This window comes from Antechinus flavipes, chromosome 4 (assembly GCF_016432865.1).
Source record: "Antechinus flavipes isolate AdamAnt ecotype Samford, QLD, Australia chromosome 4, AdamAnt_v2, whole genome shotgun sequence".
NCBI lineage: Eukaryota > Metazoa > Chordata > Mammalia > Dasyuromorphia > Dasyuridae > Antechinus > Antechinus flavipes.
The window spans coordinates 344,672,943-344,699,047 of NC_067401.1; the positions used below are offsets into that span (position 1 = coordinate 344,672,943).

A 26,105-nucleotide genomic window follows, 5' to 3' on the forward strand; every position below is an offset into this window, starting at 1 on the left:
TTATTATTATAACATACTGAAAAAGTCTAATAGAAATACTTTTTTAACTCTGTTCATAATTGTTTTTTTCTTTTTTCTTGATCTCTTTTGGTGTTGTTACTCCTCAAATTGTAATAAAAATTATAGCACAAAGTAAAGGACTTCTATGACCGAAATGATCTAAAGATGTCATCTAGCCCAGGAATTCTTAAATTTTTTCAACTTGCAACCCATTTTTACCCAAGGGATTTTTATGCTATCCAGGGTATACAGGTGTATAAAATAGATATGTACAAATCAAACATTTAGTGATAATAAATTATATTTTCTTGACCCCCACATTCAATTATGTGAATCCAGATGGGGTGGCAACCCACAATTTAAGAACCTTTGATTTAGCCCCAAGTGAAGTGAACTTGTTCAATCTCTTCGCTAGTAGTAGTAGTAGTAGTAGTATTAATAGTACTAGTAGTAGTAGGTAGCAATCTAATATTCAAGCTCAGGCATTCTGGTTTCCAATGCAGGTGAAGTTGTAGTAAAAAGATGGCCCCTACCTACCAGAGACATTTGCCTGTTTCCTTAGATTCTTATATAGGAGTATCGAAAAGAGAATTATCAATTATTCAAATTTTGAAAATCCAAATGAACTGTACAGAGGTGGGCAAGTAGGAACAATGAGTAGATCAGATTACCTGGGATTAAAAGATTTTGTTTGCTAAATAGCAAAAGGATTAAATTCAGAAGATTGTTTGAAGCCAAATTATGAAGAACTTTAAAGGTCAGGCTGAGAAATTTGGACTGTATTCAGTAGATGATGGGGAAACTAATGAAAGAGTTTGAACAGGAGGAGAGATGTGATGAATATAGTATTTTAAGAAAATTAATCTGATGACACTATCCACAGTTGATAGGAGGAAGAAAAGTTGGTAGCGACACCAGCTAAGATTTTTGTACTATAATCTAGGCTGTGAAACTTGACCTTTGTTAGGAGATTGGAGGGTAAAAGAATATCACATAAAAGAAGAAAGAATAGAAAGAACATTATACACTTGGAGCTAAAAAATAAATTTGGAGCTATTTCTAGAGAGGTGGAAGCTACATGTTTTGAGGGAAAATAGCTGCTTATTCTCCCCAAAAGTGATAAAGTAGACTAACAAAAATGGGGAGGTTAAAAAAATCATTCAATATAAGACTTAGAGAATAAAGAAAAAGTCTGGGTGGTTGTTCTTTCCCCATTCAACAGGGAAAGGCAGTTTTGTATTGCAACCTGCTAACAGATTAATTTTCTTCTTGGAATATGTTTCCAATACATTACAAAGAAACTCTTAAAATTTATTAAAATAAAATCTAGGAGAGATAGCTAACAAATCAATCAGGACCCCAAAAGATCTGATAGACTCCAACATTGGACTGAATCTAGCAAGTTAAAATTTAATAGAGATGAAGACAGTCTTACACATGAGTTCAAAAAACAACCATTTGGAAGCACGGGATAGACTCACAGGAAAGAGACAGCAGTTTGGCTGAAAAAGATCTCTAAATTTAAGTGGGTACAGTCTCATTATGACTCAGTAGTATGACTTAGTAGCCAAGAAAGTTAATATAATTTTGAATAACATTGAGAAGCACAGCTTCTGGGCATAAAGAGGTGAAAGTTCCCAATTCTAACCAATTCTGCTTCATTTGACCCCATATATTCACTTCTTGGGGCAATAGTTTTAGAAAGGATATTTATAGATTTTTGGCTGTCTGAACCAGAGGCAGCCTGCCCAACTTCTACTTAATTATTCCTGAAAATCCCTGAAGTTTGATCAAATTATATTAGGGAATATAATGAGAAACTATAGTGACTTCTTCCTTTGAAAACTGTATAAAATGTTAGCCTGACCTGCCTTCCCAACCCCAGCCATTTCCAGCACAGGATAGACTCTCAACCTAGTCATGGACCATTAGGAACAGGTATACTATAGCATGAAACTTTCTGTGAACAGGAGGAGAAAGAATAGATAAAAGTAGTTTAAAAAATCCAAACTTCAGGGTGGATAGAAAACTCCCTAATGGGAACTTTAGAAGCTCCAGAGAATAGTTGCAGTTAGCATTGAGCATGGTGCTGACCAAATTAGTAAGTGCTGCATTTCACAGGCCAGACAATCCATGGCAAGGGACTTTTTGGTTTATAAAACTGTTCTGAGACACCAATGAGGACCCTGAAGACTCAGCATTCTGAACTTCAAAGATCTCGAGGATCAAAGTCCCCAAGAGTTAAAGAGAAGTCTATGTATACAGGGAGAATTCAGCTAATAAGATCAAGACCAAGTAGGCACCATTCTACCCAGGTGACACAGGGGAGAAGCTAGAAGATACAGACCCAATTTAGGTATTAAAGTTAGAAAAACGAATAATTCAAAGAAAAAACTTTTCAGTATCAAAATATATTGCAAGTCTTAACTAATTCCATAATAATTTCACATAGAGAATTGAAAGCAAAAAGTTGATTTTTCAATGGAACGATATGAATGTCTAGAAGAAATAAAGCAAAATATTTAAAAAAAGAAATAACTCTGAATGAAAGTTAGAAGGATAACAAATAGCTTAGAAGAAAAAGTTGTAAAACTCAAGAAATTAGATCCCTGAAAATTAGAATTGATTGAACAAAAATCAGTGAATCCACAAGACAGGAAGAAATATTAGAACAAAATCAAAAGATTGAAAATGTAGAAGAAAATATCAGATATCTGAAAGAAAAACAACCAATCTGGAAGAGGTTCTTTCAAGAAGAAATAATTTGAAAATCACTGGATTTACTGAAGATCATGATAAAAAAATGATATTATATTTCAAGAAATCAGATGAAAATTGTTGAGATTTATTAAAACCAAGGGGCAAAAGAAAGATATAAAGAATCTACAGATCATGTCCTGAAAGGAGCCAAAAAAAAATACCAATATTATCTTAGCTAAAAGCCAGCTGTTTCATATGAAAGGAAAAGACATTACACGCATATAAAGTGAAGTAGTTCAAATACAAAAGAACTGTAGTTAAGATCACACAAGACCTGGCAGTGTCTACTCAAAATGATAGATCTTGGAATATAATATTCCAAAAGGTAAAGAGATAAGTATACAACCAAGAATAACTTACTTTGTAAAGTTGGGCAAAATTCTAGGGGTGGATGACTTTCATTCATTTTTGATGAAAACATCAGAATGGATTAGGAACTTTGAAATATGAACAGAAGACTCTTGAGAAGCTTAGAATGTTAATGTTTGAGCAGTTGTAAGAAATTGTGTGATGACATTCTAAGTGTAGAAAATATAGGGGTTTCTTTAGAACTGTAATGTCTTCATAGGATGTTGGTATAATTAAATAAGAAAAACAGAGGGTGGGGTGGGGAAGGAATTGGTTCCATTTTTAAAAAGAGCATTAAGAGAAGGGAGAGGATAAGGAGCTATACATTAAAGTAGAATGAAAAAGGTAGACCTTAGTACTTTTTATAATTAGGAAGCATGATGAGAATATAGAAAGATGGAGGAAGGTATGCAAAGAATAAACATGAGATGCGAACTTCACTCTTATCTGAAATGAGTAAAGGAGGATTAAACACAAACATGCACAGTGTTGTTGAAATATATCAAATAATTAGGGCCCTGGAAGAAGAAAAGAGGAAGGGGAGTGGTTAAGAGGAAGGGTAATAGTCACAGCAAACAAATTTCCTGAACCTAAAAAGGGAATTCAAATGGATTTTAAAAAGAAAATAAATAGAATATAAGATTGCTTCTTGGGTAATTGAGGAATTACTGAACAAATTGTGCTATACGTATGTAATGGAATATTACTGTCTAGCAAGAAATGACAAAAGAGAATTTCAAAAAATTCTACATGATAAGGTATCTTATGTGAGAGCAAAAAGACTGTAAAGAAAATTAACTTTGACAGATTTAAGAAAGAAAAGGAAAATAAGACAAATTCTAATCAAAATGTGTGTGGGAAAAATAGGAAACACAATTATCTTGTAATATCTTGATGGAATGATTACCAACTACCTGATGGCCTAATATTAGAAAATCTCTCTATTAAAGGAGCAAAAAAATAGAACAAATTATACAAGGACATAGTAAAGCAGATGATCTCATCTACTGTTGCAACAACTACCTATTGTTCTTGAATAAGAGTTTATGTAGTTTTACTTTACAAAATTTATTTCACAATTGTCATTTAGTCATTGCACAGAAGAAAAAAAGGAGTTGAGAAGGATGCACAGGCAAACAGGATAATTTTTAAAGTAACATGGATATATATGTATGTGTGTGTTTGCCACCTGGTATCACTCTGCCTCAATCTCAACACAGGTTGTCACCCCCTCTCCCCCCCCCCCACTTCTCAGGAAGGCTGAGAGCCTTAGGGGAGATGGGGAGCCGAACATATAAATTTTTGTATATGTTGGACCAAATGGTTGCTAATCCACTAATTCATTATAAAATTAATGTGATTTTGCTAAATGTTGAGAGCCAAGACTAAAATTCATAAAATTATTAGAACTTTGTATTGAAAAAATTTAAATTTAATTTGAAAAGGTTTTACCATGTGCCCATTATATGCAACATGTAATCCTAAGAGCTGGTTATAAATATGGGAAATGACGCAATCTTTGTCCCCAAGAAGGATCTTTGTTATTCAATAAAGGTCGATTTCTTCTTCTTCTTCCTCTACCTTCTCCTCTTCTTTCTTCTTCTTTTTCTTCTTTCATCTTCTTTCTTTTCCTTCTCCTTGGAGAAGAAAGAGCGTGAAACCAAAGATAACAGACTGGAAGATCATTATAATAATCCAGGTATGAGGTGAAAAGGCCCTCAACTAGAGTGGTAGCCATGTGTATAGATAGAAGGAAAAGGTGCAAGAGATCTCGCACAGATAGAATTGATAGGACTTGCTAATTGATTGAAAGAATAGGAGGTGGAATGGGGAGGGTTGAGGGAGAGAGAAAACTGATGTACTTTGAGCATGGTAATTGAGAAAGTGGTAATATCTTCAAGAGAAATAGACAATTGGAGAAGAGATGCAGGTTTTGAGTGGAAGATGATAAATTCCAATTTGACATGTTGATTGGAGATGCTGAGTATTCATCCAAATAGAGCTGTACTCATGCTGCTGTTACTTCTCTGCTCTTGTATTATGCTCCTTCTCATTTTGTCTCTTATAGTTTCAAATGCAATACAATAGCTCAAGGGAAAACATGAGAATTTGATATATTGATTTAGGCTTCAAATGAAGCAGTGATAATTGAACCCCTAGGAACAGGAGAACACAGTAATGAAGTGGATATATGGACAAAAGAGTAGGGGACCTGGGATAGAGCCTTGTGATAAGGAAGCAAGAGTTAATACTATGCTGTAAAACTTTTTAAAATGTTATTATAAAAATATTTAATTTTTTTGCTAAATCAGACTATCCTTAAAGCAGAATTTGGTATTTGTTTTATGAAGGCAAGGTACAGATGGATTTTGTATAGAATAAAGGAGACACCGATATGTAAAACTTGGGAAATGTAAGGAAAGTGGTAGAAGACAATTACTTTTGAAGTTTAGCCAGGACACCATCACCAACACACCAAGAAAAAGTGATGTAATTCATATTGTTGTATTTGTTTAGCTCTCTCATGTAAGTAATGAAAGGAAGCCAGGCCAACTTACATCTGGAAAGTATTCACATCCTGAGGCAGTATCATTATAGCTCAGTGAATTTTTGTTTGTAGATATATCTTTCTATCTGCCTAGTTAGGTGGCACATGTGGATGTGACAGGCAATTTGGGAATATGGACAAATACAAAGGATGATGAAAAGGAAAACCAGTGCCTCTAATTGCTTCTACTAGACTAAACTTGTGGTGGCCCATAATCAGATTTGGGGAAATGGATTTTTAAAAATTAATCTACAGGAGGAAACAAACTTTGCCAGGGTTTTTAAAGTGCTCAGTAAACTCCCTTAAAAATTCCAGTTTAAGTCAATTAAAAAAAAAAAGTTAAGTCTATCTCTTATCTAAATGTTAATAGCTACGTTGAGGTGCTACTAGCAGAATCTTCTCTGTAAGTTAAAATTAAACTTCAGTTAGAAGGGGTCTTGGCGTTCATTGGGCCCCCCAGTGGCTACCTGAAACAAGAACCTCTGAGACCCTTTTATAACTTTCTTACAAACTTAGACTCTACTTGAATGCTATTAGTGACTCAGAACTCACTACTATTCCATTTTGGGACCACTAACTTTACTTGTAAGGAAGTTCTTTGTATTGAACTAGCAATCTACCTCTCTATAACTTATGTGCATTGGGACCAAGTAGAACAAACTTCATGCTTCTTTCCCATTACTAGTCTTTAAGTATTTGAAAAATGTTTTTACGTCTGTTCTAAGTCTTCATTTCTCCATACTTTATTTAGGCTTAGCCTCTTCAAGTTAATTGACTAAGTTCCTTAGAAGATAGCTTTGCAAAATGGAATCAGTATTGATTTTGGAGTGAAAGGATCTGGATTCAAATCCTAACCTTCCTACTGGTTTTGTGTGACATTGGGAAAGTTATAGACTTCAGTTTTCTTCTCTGTAAATAAGGAGATAGTATAGGATGACTTTTAAAGTCCCTTCCAAGGGACTTTAATTTTTGACCCTATGATTCTTATAAAGTAAGGTGAAGTTCTTCTAGCTACTTTATGTCTTGCTTTTTGTTCAGAATATTATTGGCAGCTATTCATTTTTTTCTAATCAAAATTTTTTTGCTTCTCTTAATATTATACAAATTTTGCTGCTATCTTTGTAGCTATTTCCCTTTTTGGGGGATGAAATATTTACTTATTGAAGAACTCAGTTGTCATTGTCCTGAATGGCCATTTAGGAGACTGAGAAAATCATCTCAGGCTGTCTTTTTTCATTCATTGTCAACTTTGCTATATTCTAAAAGATCTAGCTAGATCCTTATTCTTCCCTATTTCTGCCTTCCTTCTTCTGCATTATTTTATATAGGTTTAGTAAAAACCATTTAAATTAATGCCACCTGAAAATATCCTGGCACTATTTCTGCAGTTTTTCTGCTGTGATTTAAAAATGTTTTTACAAAAAGCTTTCTCATCTATAATGTTGTCTCTGCCTATTTTATTTAAATCATTGACCAGATGGTTGTACTGTTGTATTTGCTTTTTAGTTGCAGGCATTCTGAGTTCAACATATTAAGAACAAAAACAGGCACATGCTTAAAATTACTTTTACAGGGATTTTCTTCTGATTGGGAAGATTTTATGTGAAACTACAAAAGCAAAAAGCCTTTACACATCAAGATCAATAGGAACACGTTTACCCCCAATATTCCTTAAATGTGAAGTTTCTTCTCATCTACTTTTAAAAATTTTTAACAAAGTGCAGAAAAATCTTGTGATTTTCCTCAAGACCTTCAGTAATAGTCATTTATAGGCTAAAAATGGCTTGCATTTACGACAAAATATTGTATTTTGTATAATGAAGTCTCTGAACTGAGAGCTCTTGTAAGCTCTGGTATTTGATAGTGACTTATACTTTACCCCCGCTGCTAATCCCAATCCAATGTATTAATAATAGAAGTAAATGCACTTCATATTTTTATCTATTAATATGCTTTTAAAAATATTTTTTCAGATGTTCTATTTCTTGTGCTTTGTTGGTATTTTATATTGCAAGATGATGCAACTTTAATTTGGGCATAACCAATGAGGTCCAGATCCTGTAGTCATTTCATATGGAGGGTGCCTTTTGAAGTCCAAAGTGGGGAAGAATTGTAAAATTGAATCCAGCTCATACTTTCTTTTCCGTTTATGATAAATGCTTGGATAAATGAATTAATAAGAACTTTTAGGCAATATTGGCAATTCTAAATTTTTTCTAAATTGGCAACTGTCTAAATATCTTGCTAAAACTTTCTGCCCTTAATGAAGTAAATTGCTCTTTTCTGATTTTATTCTGTTTTTTAAAATAGGCATAACCCCTCAACAAACTGGAAGGGGACTCAAAAGACAATGACAAATTGTGTGCAGAAGGAACTGGAGCTCCTATTGAAGGGCAGATGGTGGTATTTTGGCCTCCCTCAAAGTGAGGGAAACCCCTTCAGAAACAAAACCAAAGTGATTTTTTTTAAAATTTAAGACCTCCCCTTTGTGGCATCAATCATCAAATAAGTAAACTTAATGATATTAGTTTTAGATACTCTAGGTACTCAAAACCACTTGGTAGTATTTTGAAATGTTGAACTCAAAGGATAAAACTCTTTAGTGTTCCAAGAAACCTAAGTATGGCAGACAGGAGAAAGGAGGGAGAGAAAGAGAAAAAAGAAAGAGTATCAGCCATTGAGGATGGAGTCAGAGGAGCTCATTTTTCTACTCTATTTCTTGATTTGGAACTTTATGTTAATATTGGGCTCTTTTCTCAGCATGGGGTGAGGAAGGTGCTCAGTCTAAAGCTTTTTTTTTTTTTTTTTTTCTTGGCTTTTTTCAGAACTTGTCCTAGGGTTTGAAAGTTTTTTGTACTTCCAAGGAGGTATGATTGGGGGATGTTTATGTTCTGTCTTACTTAGCCCAGAAGGTGCCCTTTTTTTCTTGAGATTACAATCAGTACTTCTCAGGTCTCCTCTGCCTTTGGAACCTCTTTTGGGTCCAAAAGTGATACTGCCACTCAGGGCTTCCACTCCCTCCTGACTGAAAATGCTGCGCTCTACCCTTAAACTATGACCCAAAAGTGAGTCCAGGCAAGTGACCTTGCACAGGCCTCCTTTATTTACATCCGGTTCACTTGCATGTTATAGCATCAGGAAGGACAACCATAGGCAAAGGAGTTGCCAAACAGTAGCTGGTCCTGCATCCAATAAAAAACTCTGTAATCTCTTTCTAACCAGTTGCTAGGTCCCCTTATGCTCTCTCACTTGAGAGCTCTTGAAGCTGGTACTGCTTCTGTCACTACAATCCACGTGGATTTTGGATTGGCCTCTACCCCTTTGTCACAGATCTCTCTTTCTGACTTTTTTGTTGGTGCTGCCACTTCAGAATTTGAGTTGAGACATTATGTTAAAATTGTATGGACTAGAATGTTGGAAAAGTTCAGATGTGTTTTCTTCACTCTGCCATCTTGTCTCTACCTGGGAAGTCTGACCCCTTCTCTCTATACCCACAACTATCACTTTAATTTAGGTCCTTCTCATCTCTTTCTCATATGACACAGTGTTCTAATTGGTTTCTTTGCCTCAAGCCTCTCCTCAATCGAGTTCATTCCCCTAACAGTTGCTAAAGTGGCTTTCCTTAAGCATTGATCTGATGATGTTTCTCCCCTACTCAATAAACTCCTGTGGCCTCCTATAGCCTGAATATAAACTTCTCTGGCTTTTAAAGTCCTTCACAATTTGGCTCTAACCTCTCTTTGCAGTCTCATTATATTTTACTTCCTTTTACTCTAGTCAGCCTAACTGGTCTTCTCTCTCTTTATTTCCTCACTTAGAACACTCCTATCTTTGTGCTTTTGTACTGGCTGTCCCCTGGGGCTTGGAGTGCTTTACCTTTTTATCTCCAGCTCATCTGGAATTCCTCACTTTATTCCAGATTCAGGACAAGCATCTCTTTCTGAATGATGCCTTTTTTTCATTCCCTCAGTGTTAATGTTCCCCTTCACTGACTACATCCATGTTATATTTAGCTGTTTTGTAATTATTTGGTATTTATTCTCCATATACTTATATATGTACATGTTGTCCTTCTTGATAGAATTTAAGATCTTTGAGAGAAGAGATTGTTTCACTTTTTGATTTTGAACAAGTTAGCACTTAAATTCATGTTAGGAATTTGCTATGTGATAAGTGATGATTGCCATGATAGTATCAAAGAATTTCTGATTCAAAAGGATTTTAGTGACCATCTAATCCAATACAAACTCACGTAATACCTTCTACAATACATCTGAAAAATGCTCATCTAGCTTTTGCCTGAAGACTCCAATGAAGGAAAGCTCACTGCTTACCAAGACAGAACATTCTATTTTTAGATTGCTCTAATTCTCTGGGAAGATTGTCCTTATATTTGGTCTAAATTTCTCTTTTTAGAACTTCTATCCATTGATCCTATTTCTGTTCTTTGGTGCCCAAACCAAACCAATCTATACATAAAGATGATTGTCATGGCTCTCCCAAAGTCTTATATTTTTTCAGGTCATACATTATTGTCATACAGCAATAAACATTTTCATAGACCTGAAGAAAAAAAGACTTTGGGAGAGCACATGGAATGGATTTGAGGCTCTTCTTCATCTCTGGATACTTTGTAGCATACTGGTGTCCTTCTAAAAAAGTGGCCCAGAATTGGACACAAAATATTTTAGATGAGGTCTGATGGAAAATGATTTTTTATAAATAGCTTCTTCTCTGTTCCAGGAAGTCTAAGCGTATTTATTTAGGAGGTTTGATGAGGGGCACAAATTCAATAGATATATCTTATTTCCACACAACTTTGTGGGATATAGTTAAAGAGTTAAGGTAATTTAAAGCATATCTTCAGAGGAGAATTTGTGTTAATAAAATAATTTGTTTGCTATTTAAAATAAAACTAATGCCTATACACATGAATTTCAAAAAATCCCTTGTCTCTCTCTTTTATTAACTCATATTTGTATTTTCTTTGTGATTTGATATATAATTTGATTATATTTTTGATTTTATTATTATATATATTATTATTATTATTATTATTATTTGATTTTCTTAGTGATGCACTTTTATGAGGGACTTGGAACATACACATTTCTAGATTATGCCCAAAAATATACTCTGAACTTTTACTTACACTCTAATGCAGGCTGATTCTCTGTGTAGGTTTTGGTGTTTGGAAAACATTGGATAAGTTATCCCATCTGCCAAAAGGGAAAAGTTTATGATCAAATAGAATAAATGTGGTAATAGACAAATGACCAAACACTGGTAAAATGACCAATTGGTGGAAAGTATTTTTCCTAAGAAATTTTGTCTGGTCTGAATATGACCTCCTTTTTATTTAGTTGGGATTTTTAGCAGACTAATAATTTCCCTTTCCTTTATTTTGGATTTGTTCAATCTTTATGAGGTTATTCCATTTTACAGTTATGCCTAAATTAATGATATTTAAATTGTATAAAGTACAACTTTTGTAGCTGGAATTATTTGGTTTTTCACTGTATTGATCACTTTCTTGCAGAGAAAAACAACAATAAACATTTTCATAGAATAAATATTTTTTGGTGTTTTTACACTTAATCTACTTAAAAGTTGAAAATTCTCTTTTATTGCTTTCTAATCTTAGTTTTTGAAACATAAAGACATAGATTAATTGCAAGTACTTAGAGAAATATATTTTTTAAAGATAACAGCTGTTATTGGTTCAGGACAATTGATTCCAGGCATTCATTTTCTGTAATACAGAACAATCTCCAGGAATTCTTAGCTAAATTTACTGCCAGATAATATTATTATTGAATGTAATGTTATACGTAGTAGCCCTTTCAGAATTAGTTGAATGGTATCCATAGTTCCACTCCTAAAACTCCACTGAGGAGCTTGTTTTCCTTACTCTGGTCCTTTTTTTAGGTCCCTTCTTAAACTATTGAATGATTGGTCATAAAAAAGTAATTTATTTTAAATGGACATTATTTAAAATTTGAGCTCTACCAGAACCCAAAGAATAATGGAAAATTGAAATATAAAAATTTAAGTGGAAAGAAAGCATGTAAATTACAAAGAAGTTAGTATTGAGTGACTCTGGAAATAGTTTCATATATTCACTTTGAGAAATATACTAATTAGGATAATTTTATATTCATATATTAGGGGAAAGTGTTGGAGGAGATAAAATTTAAAGTAGGGAGTCAAGAACAAAATATGTGCCTTCATGTCTCTTTTCTCATATTAATCTCAGAGAAGCTTTCTCAAAACAAAAACTCATAATGGCAAAAACTAAATAATTGGCATTAGATGCAGGTATACTAAGTGTATTCATTCACTTCTCTAAGAGAAATCTGAAAAGTAAGCAAAGCATTTTGGGTCTCTGGACAAATTCTTCTCTTCCCTCATCTAACAACTTCAGTAAATCCCCTCTCTGTTTCTCTTTAGATGGCTTATGCTGTCTCTATTCTGTAAGATAATTCCTTTGAGGAAAAGTTAATGAGGAATGTAATGTTCAGTATATGGTACTAAACCATTAAGCAGCTAAACAGCACATGATGGAGCATAGAACCTGGCATCCCACAAAGGACAAAGCAAGTTCTTTGAAATGTAATGGTTGGCAATTAAGTGATGGGTTTCTTGAATTGAATTGTCAAATGACACTCATGCCTGGGGTTGTCCTTATTAGTATTTGAGTTTCAACTTCCTACTCTGCTACTCAATCTATGTTTTAGCAAGTTGTTGTCTTCTTTCTTCAGCTACTTTATCTCTAAATAAGTTTAAACCTTGCATTAGAAAAGAGTTTAAATGGCTACAAGAAAAGAGAGACATGAGAGAGTTTGAACTGTCTTTCTTTTGTCATCCATGACATCAAGCTTGCAAAAGTACACATGATACTATGGTAGGCAAAGAATTATGTATGCTTATAATTTTATTCAGATGTACAGATGGCACTTATGCAGAGAACGTGCTAATAATAGGAGTAAAACCCCTAATTATCCTTGTTCCTGAAACCCATTTGCTTTTTGTTGATTAGAATCATCTCCCCAGAATGAAAAGGATTGTAAAGTTAGAAATCTTGCTTTCATTTAGTTGTGCATCTGTTCTTTTGCAGTCAAGTAAGTACAGTTTAGAATCAAAGGGTTGCAGTCTAAAAATAAAGGAAATAACGTGAAGCAATTGGTTAAACTTTTTGTAAATTATAAGATCTGTGTTAAAGTTTGGATTATTTTGGAATGGTGGAAATCTCTGAAGGTGGTGCTGCTTTAGACTGGTCACTCTGTTTAAGACCACCGACTTTGTTTTATTTTCAGCTGTCTTTGATAAACTGCAGAACCGTATGACCAAATGCATTTCAGCAGGAGGGGTTAAAGGTAGGACAAACAGGGAAAGCTAATTTAAACCATGTACTTCCAGCTGAAACTAATTTTTCCTCAGTTCATGAAAGAAATCAAATTTTCAATCTGACCCATGAAGACTTTTTTTTTTTTTTTTTTGGTTTTAATTATCCTTTTGTTGTTGTTGCTGCTTAAATAGATCCAGCAGTGGGAGCAGAATCTAGAAAAATTTCACATGGATCTCTTCAGGATGCGCTGCTATTTGGCCAGTCTACAAGGGGGAGAGTTACCAAATCCTAAGAGTCTTTTAGCTGCTGCAAGTCGTCCTTCTAAACTGGCACTGGGCAGATTGGGCATTTTATCAGTTTCTTCCTTCCATGCACTGGTAAGTCTCAGAAAGAAGTTAAGTAGTTGTAGTCCAGATGCAAAAGAGATGATTGAAGTTATTTATATAAGTTTTATTGTTGCTTTATAGATTCTTAATAATGATCACGCAGCCTGTACTTAAAGACTGGGTTCTATAATCTACTAACATCCATAGTCTGGGGATAGTAGAAGGGGTAGGCTAGATGACCTGGAAAATGTCCCTTAAATAAGTATGACAATTTTTTTAATTCTTCAAAATTTAGCTAACATATCTTCTTCCATCAAAAGCCATTTTTGATCTTTTTAGTTGCTAGTATCCCCCCAATGGGTATTACTTTGTATATATCTTGCATTTAATTTTCTATTGCACATTTTGTTTCTTCCCAACAGAATGTAAACTGGTTGAAAGGAGATAGTGTCCCTTTGTATTCCCCCTGCATAGTACCTGACACAGAGTAAATATTGAATAATTATTTATTAAGTTGAATTGAATCCTTTTGACTTCAAGTTTCAGGAGATTCACAACTTCTCAAGGCAGTCTATTTTATCTTCAGAAAACTTTAATCGATATAAAGCCCTTGCTTGTACTAAGCAAGATTCATCCTTCTTGTAGATTCCATCCTTTAGCTCTAGTTGTCTCTATAGGAAGATCCTTCAAACCTTTTTAAAGTTAAATTTTATTTTTCCCTCAGTGTCAAGTATTTATGTTTTTCTCTATTCCACTTTCCCTCCAGTGGAAAAAAAGAGAAGGAAAACAGTCCTGTGACAAACATTCATAGCAGTTCCTGTGAATGTCCAATTCTGCATCTTGATTTCATCATCTCTCAGAAGATAGATAACATTCTTTATGGTTGCTCCTTTCAAATCATCATTGATCATTCCTTGGATCAAAATTCTTAAGTTATTCTAAATTGTTTGCTTTTAGACTATTGTTATAGAGTAAATTGTTCTTCTGGTTCTGCTCACTTCATTTTACATTAGTTCATGTCTTTGAACTTTTCTCTGAATTCTCAAACATTTGATGACAGAAGTTATGTTCTTATTTATTTGTTTTTTGTTACTTTACCTAGAGTCCTTTTAATAGTAGAGGACTCTTTAGTCATACTGAGATGTGTTGCTTTCTTTCCTCTTCATGCCTTTTCCCACTTCATAGTAGCAGGAAGATGTAATCCCTGGGAATTGGCAATGGTTGTATAAATAATTTTATGACTAAGTGAAGATTGTTTTTCCTGGGACTGTTGAAAGCCCCTCTGGGTTTTCTGAGATCACTTGAATTTGCATAGGCCCAACTTTGCATAAGTATAGTTTGGGAACCATTGGGTTGTTTTCTTAATCTTGGTGTTTGCTATGGAGTCTTTCTAATGTATCAACTAGCTTCTTTCTTCTTGTATGTTGTCAAGGTATAAAATGAAATTATGGCTTTGACATGTTGACCAGAAAATCAGTATTCATGACAGAAAGTATACCTGTTTGATAGACAGCTAGTTCTCTCTGTCTTACAAAGGGTTCTAGAGTAATATTTTAAAATAAATGTTTTAAATTAGATATGCTCCAGAGATGAATCAGCTCTCCGTAAACGAACATTGTCATTGACACAGCAAGGTCAAAGTAAAAAGGGATTGTTTTCATCACTGAAAGGATTGGACACTTTGGCAAGAAAAGGGAAAGACAAAAGACCATCCATAACACAGGTAAATCCTATTATTTGAAGAGTAGTAGTAAAATAATTAATTTTAGTTATTCAGTGTGGGCTCTGGTTTTTTAAAAATTATTTTCCTGAAACTTTTCTTGAGTAAATGGATGTCAAGCATTAATACTCAGGGCTAACTTGAATACTAAAGGGTAAGGATCTGAAATACTTTTAACAGGGAATATATAGTAAGTTGATTTTTTAAAAAATCCACTATATCAAATCTTTGTGTATGGACCTCAAAACATAAGGATTATGTTTTAAAACATTCCTGTTGTGAATAAAAACATAACTGTTTATATATGTGTGTGCATATATATAATATGTAATATATTATATAATATATAATATAATATACATATATATATATATATATATACACACCTATATTATGAGAAGAACAATTTTAAAATCTTATTGATTTTCTGTTTATGGTCCCATTTTGAAAAATACTTATTTGCATAATTAAGACAGACCTTATTCATTTATTACAGAACTTCAAAGTATTGACTAAATTTATTTCTTTATCATGAAATGTAAGATGTATTTAACATAAATATTGTGATGAATACAATTGTTGATTTCTATTAACAATTATAAAAAGAAAATTAATTTATCCAGTGATCATTGGTTTTTCTTTAATGTGCATATTAATATTAGCTATTATATCATCCCTCTCTAAATTCCAATGGCTCCCTTCATTTTGAGGATCAAATACAAAATCCTTAGTTTGGTATTTAAAGCCCTTCATAAACTTTCTCATGCCCTGAGAATGCTCTCCCTACCCATCTCCACCTTACTAAATTCCCTGGGTTCCTTAAAGTAGCCATTAAGGCTCTTCCCAGAAGCCTTTTCTAAGCCCTTTTAGTTCTACTGTCTTCCTTTTAATTAGTTCCATTTCTTTCTGAATAGAGCTTATTTGTTTGTATTTGTTTGTTATCTCTGCCATAAGATTGTAAATTTCTTGAAGGCAAGGACAATTTTTCCTTCTTTTTGTCTCCTTAGCTCTTAGTATTAGATAGTAAATGTTCTGTTGAATATTATTTGGGATTTGGTCTACAGGTATGAAGTCCCTATTTAACATCTTAACATCTTTTATGATCTTAACATTTTCTTAATGGAAGGAAAAAGTGTTTTTGGTTGAGGTGGTCATTCCTTAAGTATATATGGAGCTTTTCTAATGGGTTTGATGCCCATATCGCTAAGTAGAATTAATAAGCAAGTATGCTGAAATTTTTTTAAGATTTTTTTTCTATTAAATTAATGCAACTCTGATTACTGTGCAGCAATTGAAAGGTGAGCTAGAAATCAGATCTTCAGAAGATGCTTTGTTAATTGCAAGAGCTATCATTTTCAAAGTAACTTGAATGGCCCATGATAAAAAACTTAAAAGATGCAAATGTGTGGGGAGGAAGAGAACAGGGGTTAATGATATTGCTTTTTAAAAATTCACCTTTAAATGTATTAAGGTAGTAAATAATAAAATTTGTGGGATATTTATGTGAAGCTGTTGACTTCAGGTTTTTTAATATTGAAAATGATTAGCTGTCAAATTCATGTGATATAGCCCTTTCATTTATCTCTTTTTTCTGTCTTTTGCTTCTCTCTCTCTCTCTTTCTCTCTCTCTAATATATTTATCTCATTTAGATTTTTGATTCAAGTGGCAATCATGGATTTCCTGGAACTCAGCTTCCCCAGAACTCCAATAATTCCAGTGAGGTAAACTTGGCTGTAGATGCCAGCTATTTTGCATATATATTTTTTTAATTTGTGGAAAAAATGTTGTTGAATTATTATACCAAAGAACTCTTCCCATGCCTCCTCCTGGTGTGAAGATGTCCCTACCTTATTGAGAATAATTTATCCAGTGTATCATAAAATCTGGCAGTTCTTACCAATGGGAGAGAGCTTTGAATATTAGTCTTGGTGACCAATGAAATTGAAAATCTTAAAGGTCCAGAAAGAATGTTCATTAGAAATGGCTGCATGGTTCCATTAAATTGAGAGTAGGGGGTAGTTTCTTTTAAATTCATAAATCACGCTTTGAAGAAATTAGGTACCTCTAAAAATAACTCTTTCAGGTAATACTATCATTGTTATAGAAATTTGCTAAATGCTACATTATTCTACTTCAAAATTATGCTATGACCAATGCAACAGTGTACTTTTAAAGACTCATGATCCAAGCTCTTTACTGCTTTCATCATTAGCTCCCAGTTGAAAGGCCAGATGATAAATACTAAGTCTTTTTTCCAAGAATCTAGAGCTGAAATCCATAAATCTAACAATCTATAAATATTTATTAAGCTCCTGCTATATGCCAGCCATCATATTATCTGCTGGGGATAAAAATTAAAACTGTTCTTTCTATAAAGGGACTTACATTATGTCAGAGGAGGTAATATATGCCTATTTAATCAAATATAAAATACATATGAGACAATTTTAGGGGATTGAGATCAAGAAAGGTCTCTTGAAATGTACTTTGAGGGAAATTAGGAATTCAAAGAGATAGTGCTGAGTAGAGAAGGTATTCTGGACATAAATGATAGCCTATGTGACAGGCCATAGAGACTAGGGTGTCTTAGGTGAATAACAGGTATGAAGTTAAGTAAGCTGGACTTTGAAATATGGAGGTGTAATAAGTCTAGAAAGGTAGGTAAGAGTTAGGTTGTGAAAGGTCTTAAATATCAAACAGAGGAGATATTTATTGGATCCTAGGAGTAATAGGAACCACTAGAATATATTGAACAGTGAAATGTTTTCTTAAATAAGCAGCTGTATTTAGGATAATTGGGAGAGAAAAAAGACTTGAGATAATGGAACCACTTTAGGAAGCTCTTATAGGAAGTCTAGGAGGAGGAGTGATGAGACATTGAAACAGGTTAACATCTGGGCTAGTAGAGTGAAAGGGATACATGCAAAAGATATTGTGGACATAAAATTGATAAGACTTGCTTATGATATAAAAAGAAGTCAGAGATGACTTCAGTGTTATGAGATTGAGTAACTGGAAGGAGGTGGCACCTAAAAAGTAAACCATAAGTTTAGAAGAAAAATGGATAAATAAAGAATAAATAAAGAATTTTATAAAGAAAGAATAAATTCTGCTGTGAACATATGGAGTTTGAGATGCTTGAAGGACATATAGTTTGTGATGTCCAGTAGACAGTTAATGATGTGAAACTAGAGCACCAGAGAAATAAAGGTTAAATATAGAGATCTGTGAGTCATCTGGAAAAAGATGATTACTAAAGCCATAGGGCTGCTTCCACAGTTGGGGTATGATGTAAATGAAAATTCTTTTTTTTTTTCATAGCTTTTTATTTACAAGTTATATGTATAGGTAATTTTACAGCATTGACAATTGCCAAATCTTTTGTTCCAATTTTTCCCCTTCTTCCCCCCATCCCCTCACCTAGATGGCAGGATGACCAGTAGATGTTAAATATATTAAAATATAAATTAGATACACAATAAGTATACATGACCAAACTGTTATTTTGCTGGACAAAAAGAATCGGACTCTGAAATATTGTACAATTAGCCTGTGAAGAAAATCCAAAATGCAGGCAGGCAAAAATATAGGATTGGGAATTCAATGTAGTGGTTCTTAGTCATCTCTTCAGTTCATTACTGCTCCATTGGAACTGATTTGGTTCATCTCATTACTGAAGATGGCCAGATCTATCAGAATTGATCATCATATAGTGTTGTTGAAGTATATATGGATCTCCTGGCCCTGCTCGTTTCACTCAGCATCAGTTTGTGTAAGTCTCTCCAGGCCTTTCTGAAATCATCCTGTTGGTCATTTCTTACCGAACAATAATATTCCATAATATTCATATATCACAATTTATTCAGCCATTCTCCAATTGATGGGCATCTACTTAGGTTCCAGTTTCTGGCCACTACAAACAGGGGTGCCACAAACATTTTGGCACATACAGGTCCCTTTCCCTTCTTTAGTATCTCTTTGGGGTATAAGCCCAGTAGTAACACTGCTGGATCAAAGGGTATGCACAGTTTGATAACTTTTTGAGCATAGTTCCAAATTGCTCTCCAGAATGGCTGGATGTGTTCACAATTCCACCAACAATGTATTAGTGTCCCTGTTTTCCCACATCCCCTCCAACATTCCGCATTATCTTTCCCTGTCACTCTAGCCAATCTGACAGGTGTGTAGTGCTATCTCAGAGTTGTCTTTAATTTGCATTTCTCTGATTAATAATGACTTGGAGCAGTAGATGAAAATTCTAACCAATAGCACTGAGCACCTGGAGGAGAACCATAACTAGAGGGAGGAATAGTGTCTCAAAAACTGAAAGAAGAGAGGGTAACCAGGAAGAGAGGATGGTCAGCAGTCTGGAATGTTGTAGAGAAGTTGAAAAGGTTGAGGAACAACTAAGAAAAGCCCATTGGATTTGACAATGAAGAAATTTGAAAATAGCAGCTTCACTTATATCTGTGTGACTCTGGGCAAATCATTTAGTCCTATTTTCCTTAATTTCCTCATCTTCAAAATGAGCTGGAGAAGAAAATAGCAAACCATTCCAATATCTTTGCCAAGAAAACCCCAAATAGGGTCACAAAAGTCTAATATGACTGAACAACTGAACAGCAAACACATGAGATTGTTGTGAACATCAAATAATATATATTATGACACATTTAGCACATAGCAAGTGCTATGTAAATGTTAGCTATTATTATTAATAGAAATAAAAATGCTAATATCTGATAGCAGCTTTAAAAGCACATGTCAGGATAGAGGAGGGAAAGAAAAATGCTTGTTAATTGAAAAAAGTGATTAGAAGTAAAAGCAAGTCTTATTGAAAAAGAAATATTGAGAATATTGAAAAGCCTTTCAGAAATGATAAAAATTTAGGTACTATTTTAAGACAATAGAAGAGATATTTGGGGCAGGAATTTTTCCCAACTTTCTTGAAAAAGATAGCCTTCTGGCTCTTTCTATGACCCTGAATGCCACAGATAATCCACTCTCAACAGCTTAATGTGCCATGTCTATTCTTCAGTTTGCTGTTGAAGAGGTCATTTGTTTTTCATTTTTTTTTCCCTCACTACCTCAGAATCATTACAGTAAATCTGCATCCTCTGCAGTCCCCTATTCACTTTTCTGAGATTGGATAGCAGAAAAATGAAGGATGTGAGAGGGTAGGAAAGATCAGGAATTTGGGTGACTATGGTCATTCATATCCTTGGTATCCATCTTGTCTTTGATCTTTCTAAAAGAAAAGAAAATCAGAGATTGATCCTTTCCCACAAGTCAATAAATTTATCTTTTCACTGTTGTTTTCTATCTCAAGTCCACCTTTTTTTAATGGACTATTAACCTGAGATAGATTTTGTAGGATTCCCATTTTTTGAACTATGGTAGTAAGAATGTAAAGAAGGGAGGAGAGACAAGAGAATTAAAATGGTAAAATAGACTTGACTTGACTTGGGAACTTAGATGTATAAGATGGGTGAACAAGAAGAATAAAAATGACTGAGATTTTGAGACTCAGTGATTGAGTAGTGCTGTTAAAAAAGAGAAAAGTTAAAGATGGGCAGATCTTAGGTAGGGAAGATGATCTAGTCAGTATTGCACATAATGATGATTGATATTTACATAGGAATCCAGATTTGCCTAGTGTTCTTCTGCCTCTCAGAGTTCTTATCTTTAAGGTTTACTTGAAGGAACCACCTTCTACATGAGAAACATACATTTACTTACCTCTGTATATGCCATTTTCCTCCAATAAAGTATAGATAACTTGAGGTTAGGGACTTTGTATATCAATTCCTAACATAGTACCTGACACATAGTAATTAATTAATAAATGTATTTAGAATTTAATTTGATCCTTACAAGAATTCCAAGGTAAGTTCCTTTATTATTCTCATTTTACAGATGAGAAAACTGAGCTTGAGAGAGTTTAAGTGATTTACTAGTAATTTTTTGAGCTAAAACCAAGCCTTTCTGATTTCAAGTCCAGTATTCTAGCTACTATCCTATATACTATATACATACTATATATACATATACATACTATATATACATATACTATGCAATGATTGATGTTTTGATAGAATATCTAGAAGGATATCTTTATGTATTTTTGTGTCTTTATTACCTAAGTACTTTGTATATTTGAATGAATTCACTTGAGAAGATGTCGTCTGTACCATCTGTGTTTTCTTATCTTATGCTATTTATTTATGTCCATCCATAGATCCTCCATAGTGAATGTACCATATGTTGTTAAATGGTTTTAATCATGTCTGACTCTTTGACCCCATTTGAAGTTTTTTTGGCAAAGATCCTGGAATGGTTTGCCATTTCCTTTTTCAATTCATTTTATAGATGAAAAAAACTGAGGCAGCAAGGTTAAGTAACATGCCAGAGTCACACAGTTGGTGAGTGTCTGAGACCAGACTTGAACTCAGGAAGGTGAAACTTTCTGACTCTTGCCTGGCATTCTAACCATTGCCTCACCTAGCTGTTCATACTTTATGTTGTGAAACTATTAAAAAAATTGTTTATGAGTACCAAGACAGGACTTAGGCTTTCCATCTGTTATCTTTGTTTCTTGCTATGTGACCTACATCCATTTTCTGATGATAAATGTCCTTGAAGGGTGTGTTTTATTACACTTCTTGAATCTTATGAAATTAAATAGATAGTATTGCAATTACAGAATATGCTAGCCCATAGACCCCTTAGTGGCATCTTTTTTCCCCGACTGTGTATGTGCCTTTTGTTTAAGCTAGTTTAAACCATGTCCTACTACCAGTAAAAACTCTTTAATCCACAGGACGGCTTTTGATGGTGTCAATGTGAATGACTTTGCTGGGAATGAAGACTCCAACTATTTGTGTCCAAATAGAACCATCACTGAAACAAGAACAGAATTTGGCTTTCTATAAACCTATTGATGAAAAATTCAAGTTAAAATAATACTTTTTAGCCATTTAAATAATTAATGCTTTAGTACTTAAAGAATACTTGGTTTTATTGATGTAGGTACTTTCTCCCCCAGTTGAGTTAGTCATCTTTCCTCTTATATTTCCCTGGGACCTTTTCAGATTATCATTGAAAGTTGCTGTAAATGTAATTACCACATGACCATTCTTATAAAAAGCTTCTTTAGAATTAACTAAGTCTTACAACAGATGCTTGGTCCATCACTGGGCTTGGTAGTAGAACCTACCTTGGATTGTGCTCTATTAGCATTTTGTAGTCTTTTAGCAGCCAGTCATTTATTTTAGCAGCCACACACATCTATTAATTGTCATTTATATGCCAGGTAGCATTTTGCCAGAGACATAGGGACAAAAAAATGAATCAGTCTCCAGACTCTAGATTACATCTAGACCATGATGAGGCAGAAGAACAAGATTTCAGTCGAGGTTGAATAGAAAAATATTACTTTTTTCCTTTAAAGTCACTGGAGTAGAATATTTATGTTATACTTCCATATATTTCTATTATATAAAGTAATAATAGATGGCAAGAATGCTAAGGAATTTTTGATAAAGTTATTCGTACTGTTCTTTGTGAAAAAAATGGAGCAAAATAGATTAGTCAGTAATACAATCAGTAGGATTCAGAATTGTTTGGATTGCTGCAGTTAGAATAATTTTTGATGGCTCAATATCATTATGGCAGGAGGTCTCTAAACCAGTACTCAGAAATCTGTCCTTGACTCTGTGTTATTTTACATTTCTTTCAGTGTCTTGCATAAAGGTATAAATAGTATATTCATTAAATTTTCTGTGAGCAGTCTAACAGTGGATGACAGAGCAAAGCAACTATCTGTGAACTTTTATGTTGGTTTAAATTACTTTTTGATAATATTATTTGATAACATTCAAATGAGTTTTCCTTTGTAATCTTATGTATTTTATCTTAAAATATTTTATTGTTTAAAATACTTCAGAATCCTATGCATTTTATTTTATCTATTTTTATTTAAAAACATTATTCTGGAAAGGGTCCATAGACTATCAGATTGTCAGAGGGAGAGTGTAACACACAAAAAGGCAAAGACCTTCAGAGCACTAAACTGAATCTAATAAGATTAGGTTCATTAAGAATTAATATAAAGTCTTGTATTCGAGTATAGAAAATCAGTTCCACAAATATTTCTCAAATTTTTGATAGACTACAAGCTCAATCATAAATTATCTGTGTGCCATGGAAGCCAAACAGTATATCAGTATAACAGAGATGTGATGGTCTCTCCTATTTTGTCCTCACCAAACCCCATTATGGTCATTTCTGGGTATGGTTTAAGAAGGACATTGATAAGCTAGAAAGGATCCAAATGAGGGAAATCCTAATGGTAAAGGAGCTTGTATCTCTGACACTTGAGATCACTTGAAGGAACTATGAATGTTTAATCTTGAGGAAGGAAAGAAACAGGAAGAGGGAAGAGAAGGTATAGATGATAACTATCTTCAAGTATATGAAGAATTATGCAGAGAGAGTGATAAACCTTTTTTTTTTTTGGCGCTAGAAGGTCAAACAGTGGTTGAAAGAAGAGCACAATTTAATTTTATATGGGGAAAAACTTTTTAACAGTTAAAATTGTCTCAAAGTGGAACGAACTGCTTTAAGCTGTGTTGGATTCCTTTTTGTTGGAAGACTTCAGGCAGATGCAGTATGTCTATTTTTCTGTTTTAGGGTTCCTTTTATTTATGGTTAAAGTAAATAGACATTGAGGTCCCTTCTCAACCCCAAAATTCTCTAATTATCGATATAGATTGTTTCATTTTCATATGTGTTATCATAGTACTTAAAACCATTTTTTAGATATTGGAGGTATAACACTCTATAAATTAGAAAACTCACTCTAACTGATGTACTCATCTATTAATGACTCAGAAATTAATCATTCCCAGTCTTAAATTTGTTAAAGTTGTAGTGATAAGTTTTCATTTAAAAGTATTTTTTGAAAGGAAGAAAAGAGAAGGGACTGCTAAGCCAACAGGAATAAAGTCTGGCAAGCTAAAAATGAAAGTTTTTTTTTTCATATTACTAAGTATTCTTTGATGAATAAGCCCAATGTAGTTATTTGAAGGAAGGAGTTTCTTTTTGGAAAAGATGACAATAATAAGCTAAGTTAAAAGAAAGTGATGAGGTAGCCAATTGCTTTTGCTATATCATGGCAGAACTTGGAATTGCCCATAATCCTTGGCTTTCTATGCTGGAAAATTAGATATGGGGCAGGGCCCAGCAGTAGGTTGAGAGGAGTAGGGAGTGTCTTAAGTTTTTGTGGCAATGAATGAATGAAGCATTGCCTTGTTAGTCAGTTGACTATAAACTGGAAAAAGAAAAAAAATCCTGTCAGTTTCTAAAAAGGAAAATATGAATGAAACAACTCTGTTAATCATCACTTAGTAATATGTTTCAGACATTAAAAAATACTATTTTCTTTCTGTTGAAACCATAGCAATCCTGGTGTTTGGGCATCTCCCCAAGTGGGAAGTCGATGTGTTCTTTTCTATGACAGCTTATATTTGATAAAGAAAATGTAGAACTATATAACAACTCTTTTGCTCCTGAATATGTTGTCTTTTTTTTTTCATTTCACTTGCTAATAGAATGTCTTTTTACCAGCAGCAATAGAGATGAAGGCCCACTTCTGACAGCCAGATTGCCATGTTGCCTCTTATTTCCGTTTAGTGATCCAAGTAGTAATTACAAGCCATTTGATCCAAAAGCATCTGCTGTGCTAACACCCAGTGTTTCCATTTTCTCTCCATGAAGCACATGGAGCATGAATAATTTGACATGTGGTTTCAGGACCGTTAATGCAATAGTAATCAGTACTTACATAGAAACTGTCATATAAGGGTATCAAAAATGCTTTACAAACATCAGCCAGTTAATCTTCATAGTAATGGCAATTGAGGTTATTTAGTAATTTTTTATTGTTCCCATTATGTGGATGGAAAAATATGATGCAAAGTAATGTGAAAATCTGTTGCTATTATAGTATGAGAAAGTTATTATTGCTGTTGTGATTCCTTGTAATTATGTGATATGATAAAAATGATTCTTTTTTTCTTGTGTATGCTATTTCCAGTTGTGAGCCTCATATTCTAGTCTGTTATTTGATGGCATAAGTCCTTGATTCACTCTTAATTGATTATAGGTGTTTATCAGAAGTTTTAACTGGATTGTGATAGTTTGGGGGAATGGGGGGAGTGGGACCTTTTGTGAGATATACTGGTTATTCTGATGCCTCACAAAGGTTCTTTGGAGATATTGCAATCAGAGAATTAGTTTTTTCACATCTTAAAGTGCTGGAAAAGTTTGAAATGTTGTCCTAGCAAAAGATTGTGTGTTTACCATCCAAGAACTAGCATCATCACTAGAATACTGGCTGTCAGGGATAGAATTTGTTGTTGTTGTTGTTGTTTGTTTATTTTGGTGGTAGCAACTTAGCTTGGGATCTTCAGGAGTGATCGAAGAAAATTCACTAGTAATCATGAGATCACTGATCCAAAGTAAATGAGGCCACAAGCTTGAAAATGGTCTGTTGGAAGGTGATGTAATAAACATGTGCTGAGGGATTGAGGAAGCATGGTGTAGAGGATAGAAAACCAACTTCAGAGTTATGAAGACAGGAAAGCCTGAATTCAATACCTGTCTCTGGTACATATTCTGATACATATCTGGTACATCTGACTCCGGTGAAACCATTCAGCCCTTCAGGGTTTGAAAAATGACATTAGGTTGAAGAGCAGGTGCAAACTCAAGAAAGTTTCCTCTTAGAGTACTCTGCATCAATGAAATCACTGGTTTGGCCTATGTAATAGAAGCATTGAGAGAGTGGCTTTTAATACTAATATACCAATAAATTAATATACCAATTTTATTAGTTATGATTAGTGAATAATGAATATATTAATTTATGACAAATTTTCATAAGGTCTTATGGTTTTTAAAATTCTTTTTTTATAATTTCATGAGGTAGGTTGGGTTTTTTTTTTTTTTTTTTTTTTTTTTTTTACTATGCTGGGAATAGACAGGTTAAACAA

General features: G+C 33.7%; 1 protein-coding gene across 1 annotated transcript in view; it reads left to right on the forward strand.

The window, feature by feature from the left end:
* Positions 1 to 26,105, forward strand: part of TIAM2 (TIAM Rac1 associated GEF 2) — a 205,995-nt gene that overhangs the window by 81,191 nt on the left and 98,699 nt on the right. The window contains exons 7-9 of the mRNA XM_051997990.1: positions 13,196 to 13,381; positions 14,907 to 15,053; positions 16,701 to 16,772. Coding sequence (XP_051853950.1) covers positions 13,196 to 13,381; positions 14,907 to 15,053; positions 16,701 to 16,772 — 405 coding nt within the window. The remainder of the gene's footprint in view (positions 1 to 13,195; positions 13,382 to 14,906; positions 15,054 to 16,700; positions 16,773 to 26,105) is intronic.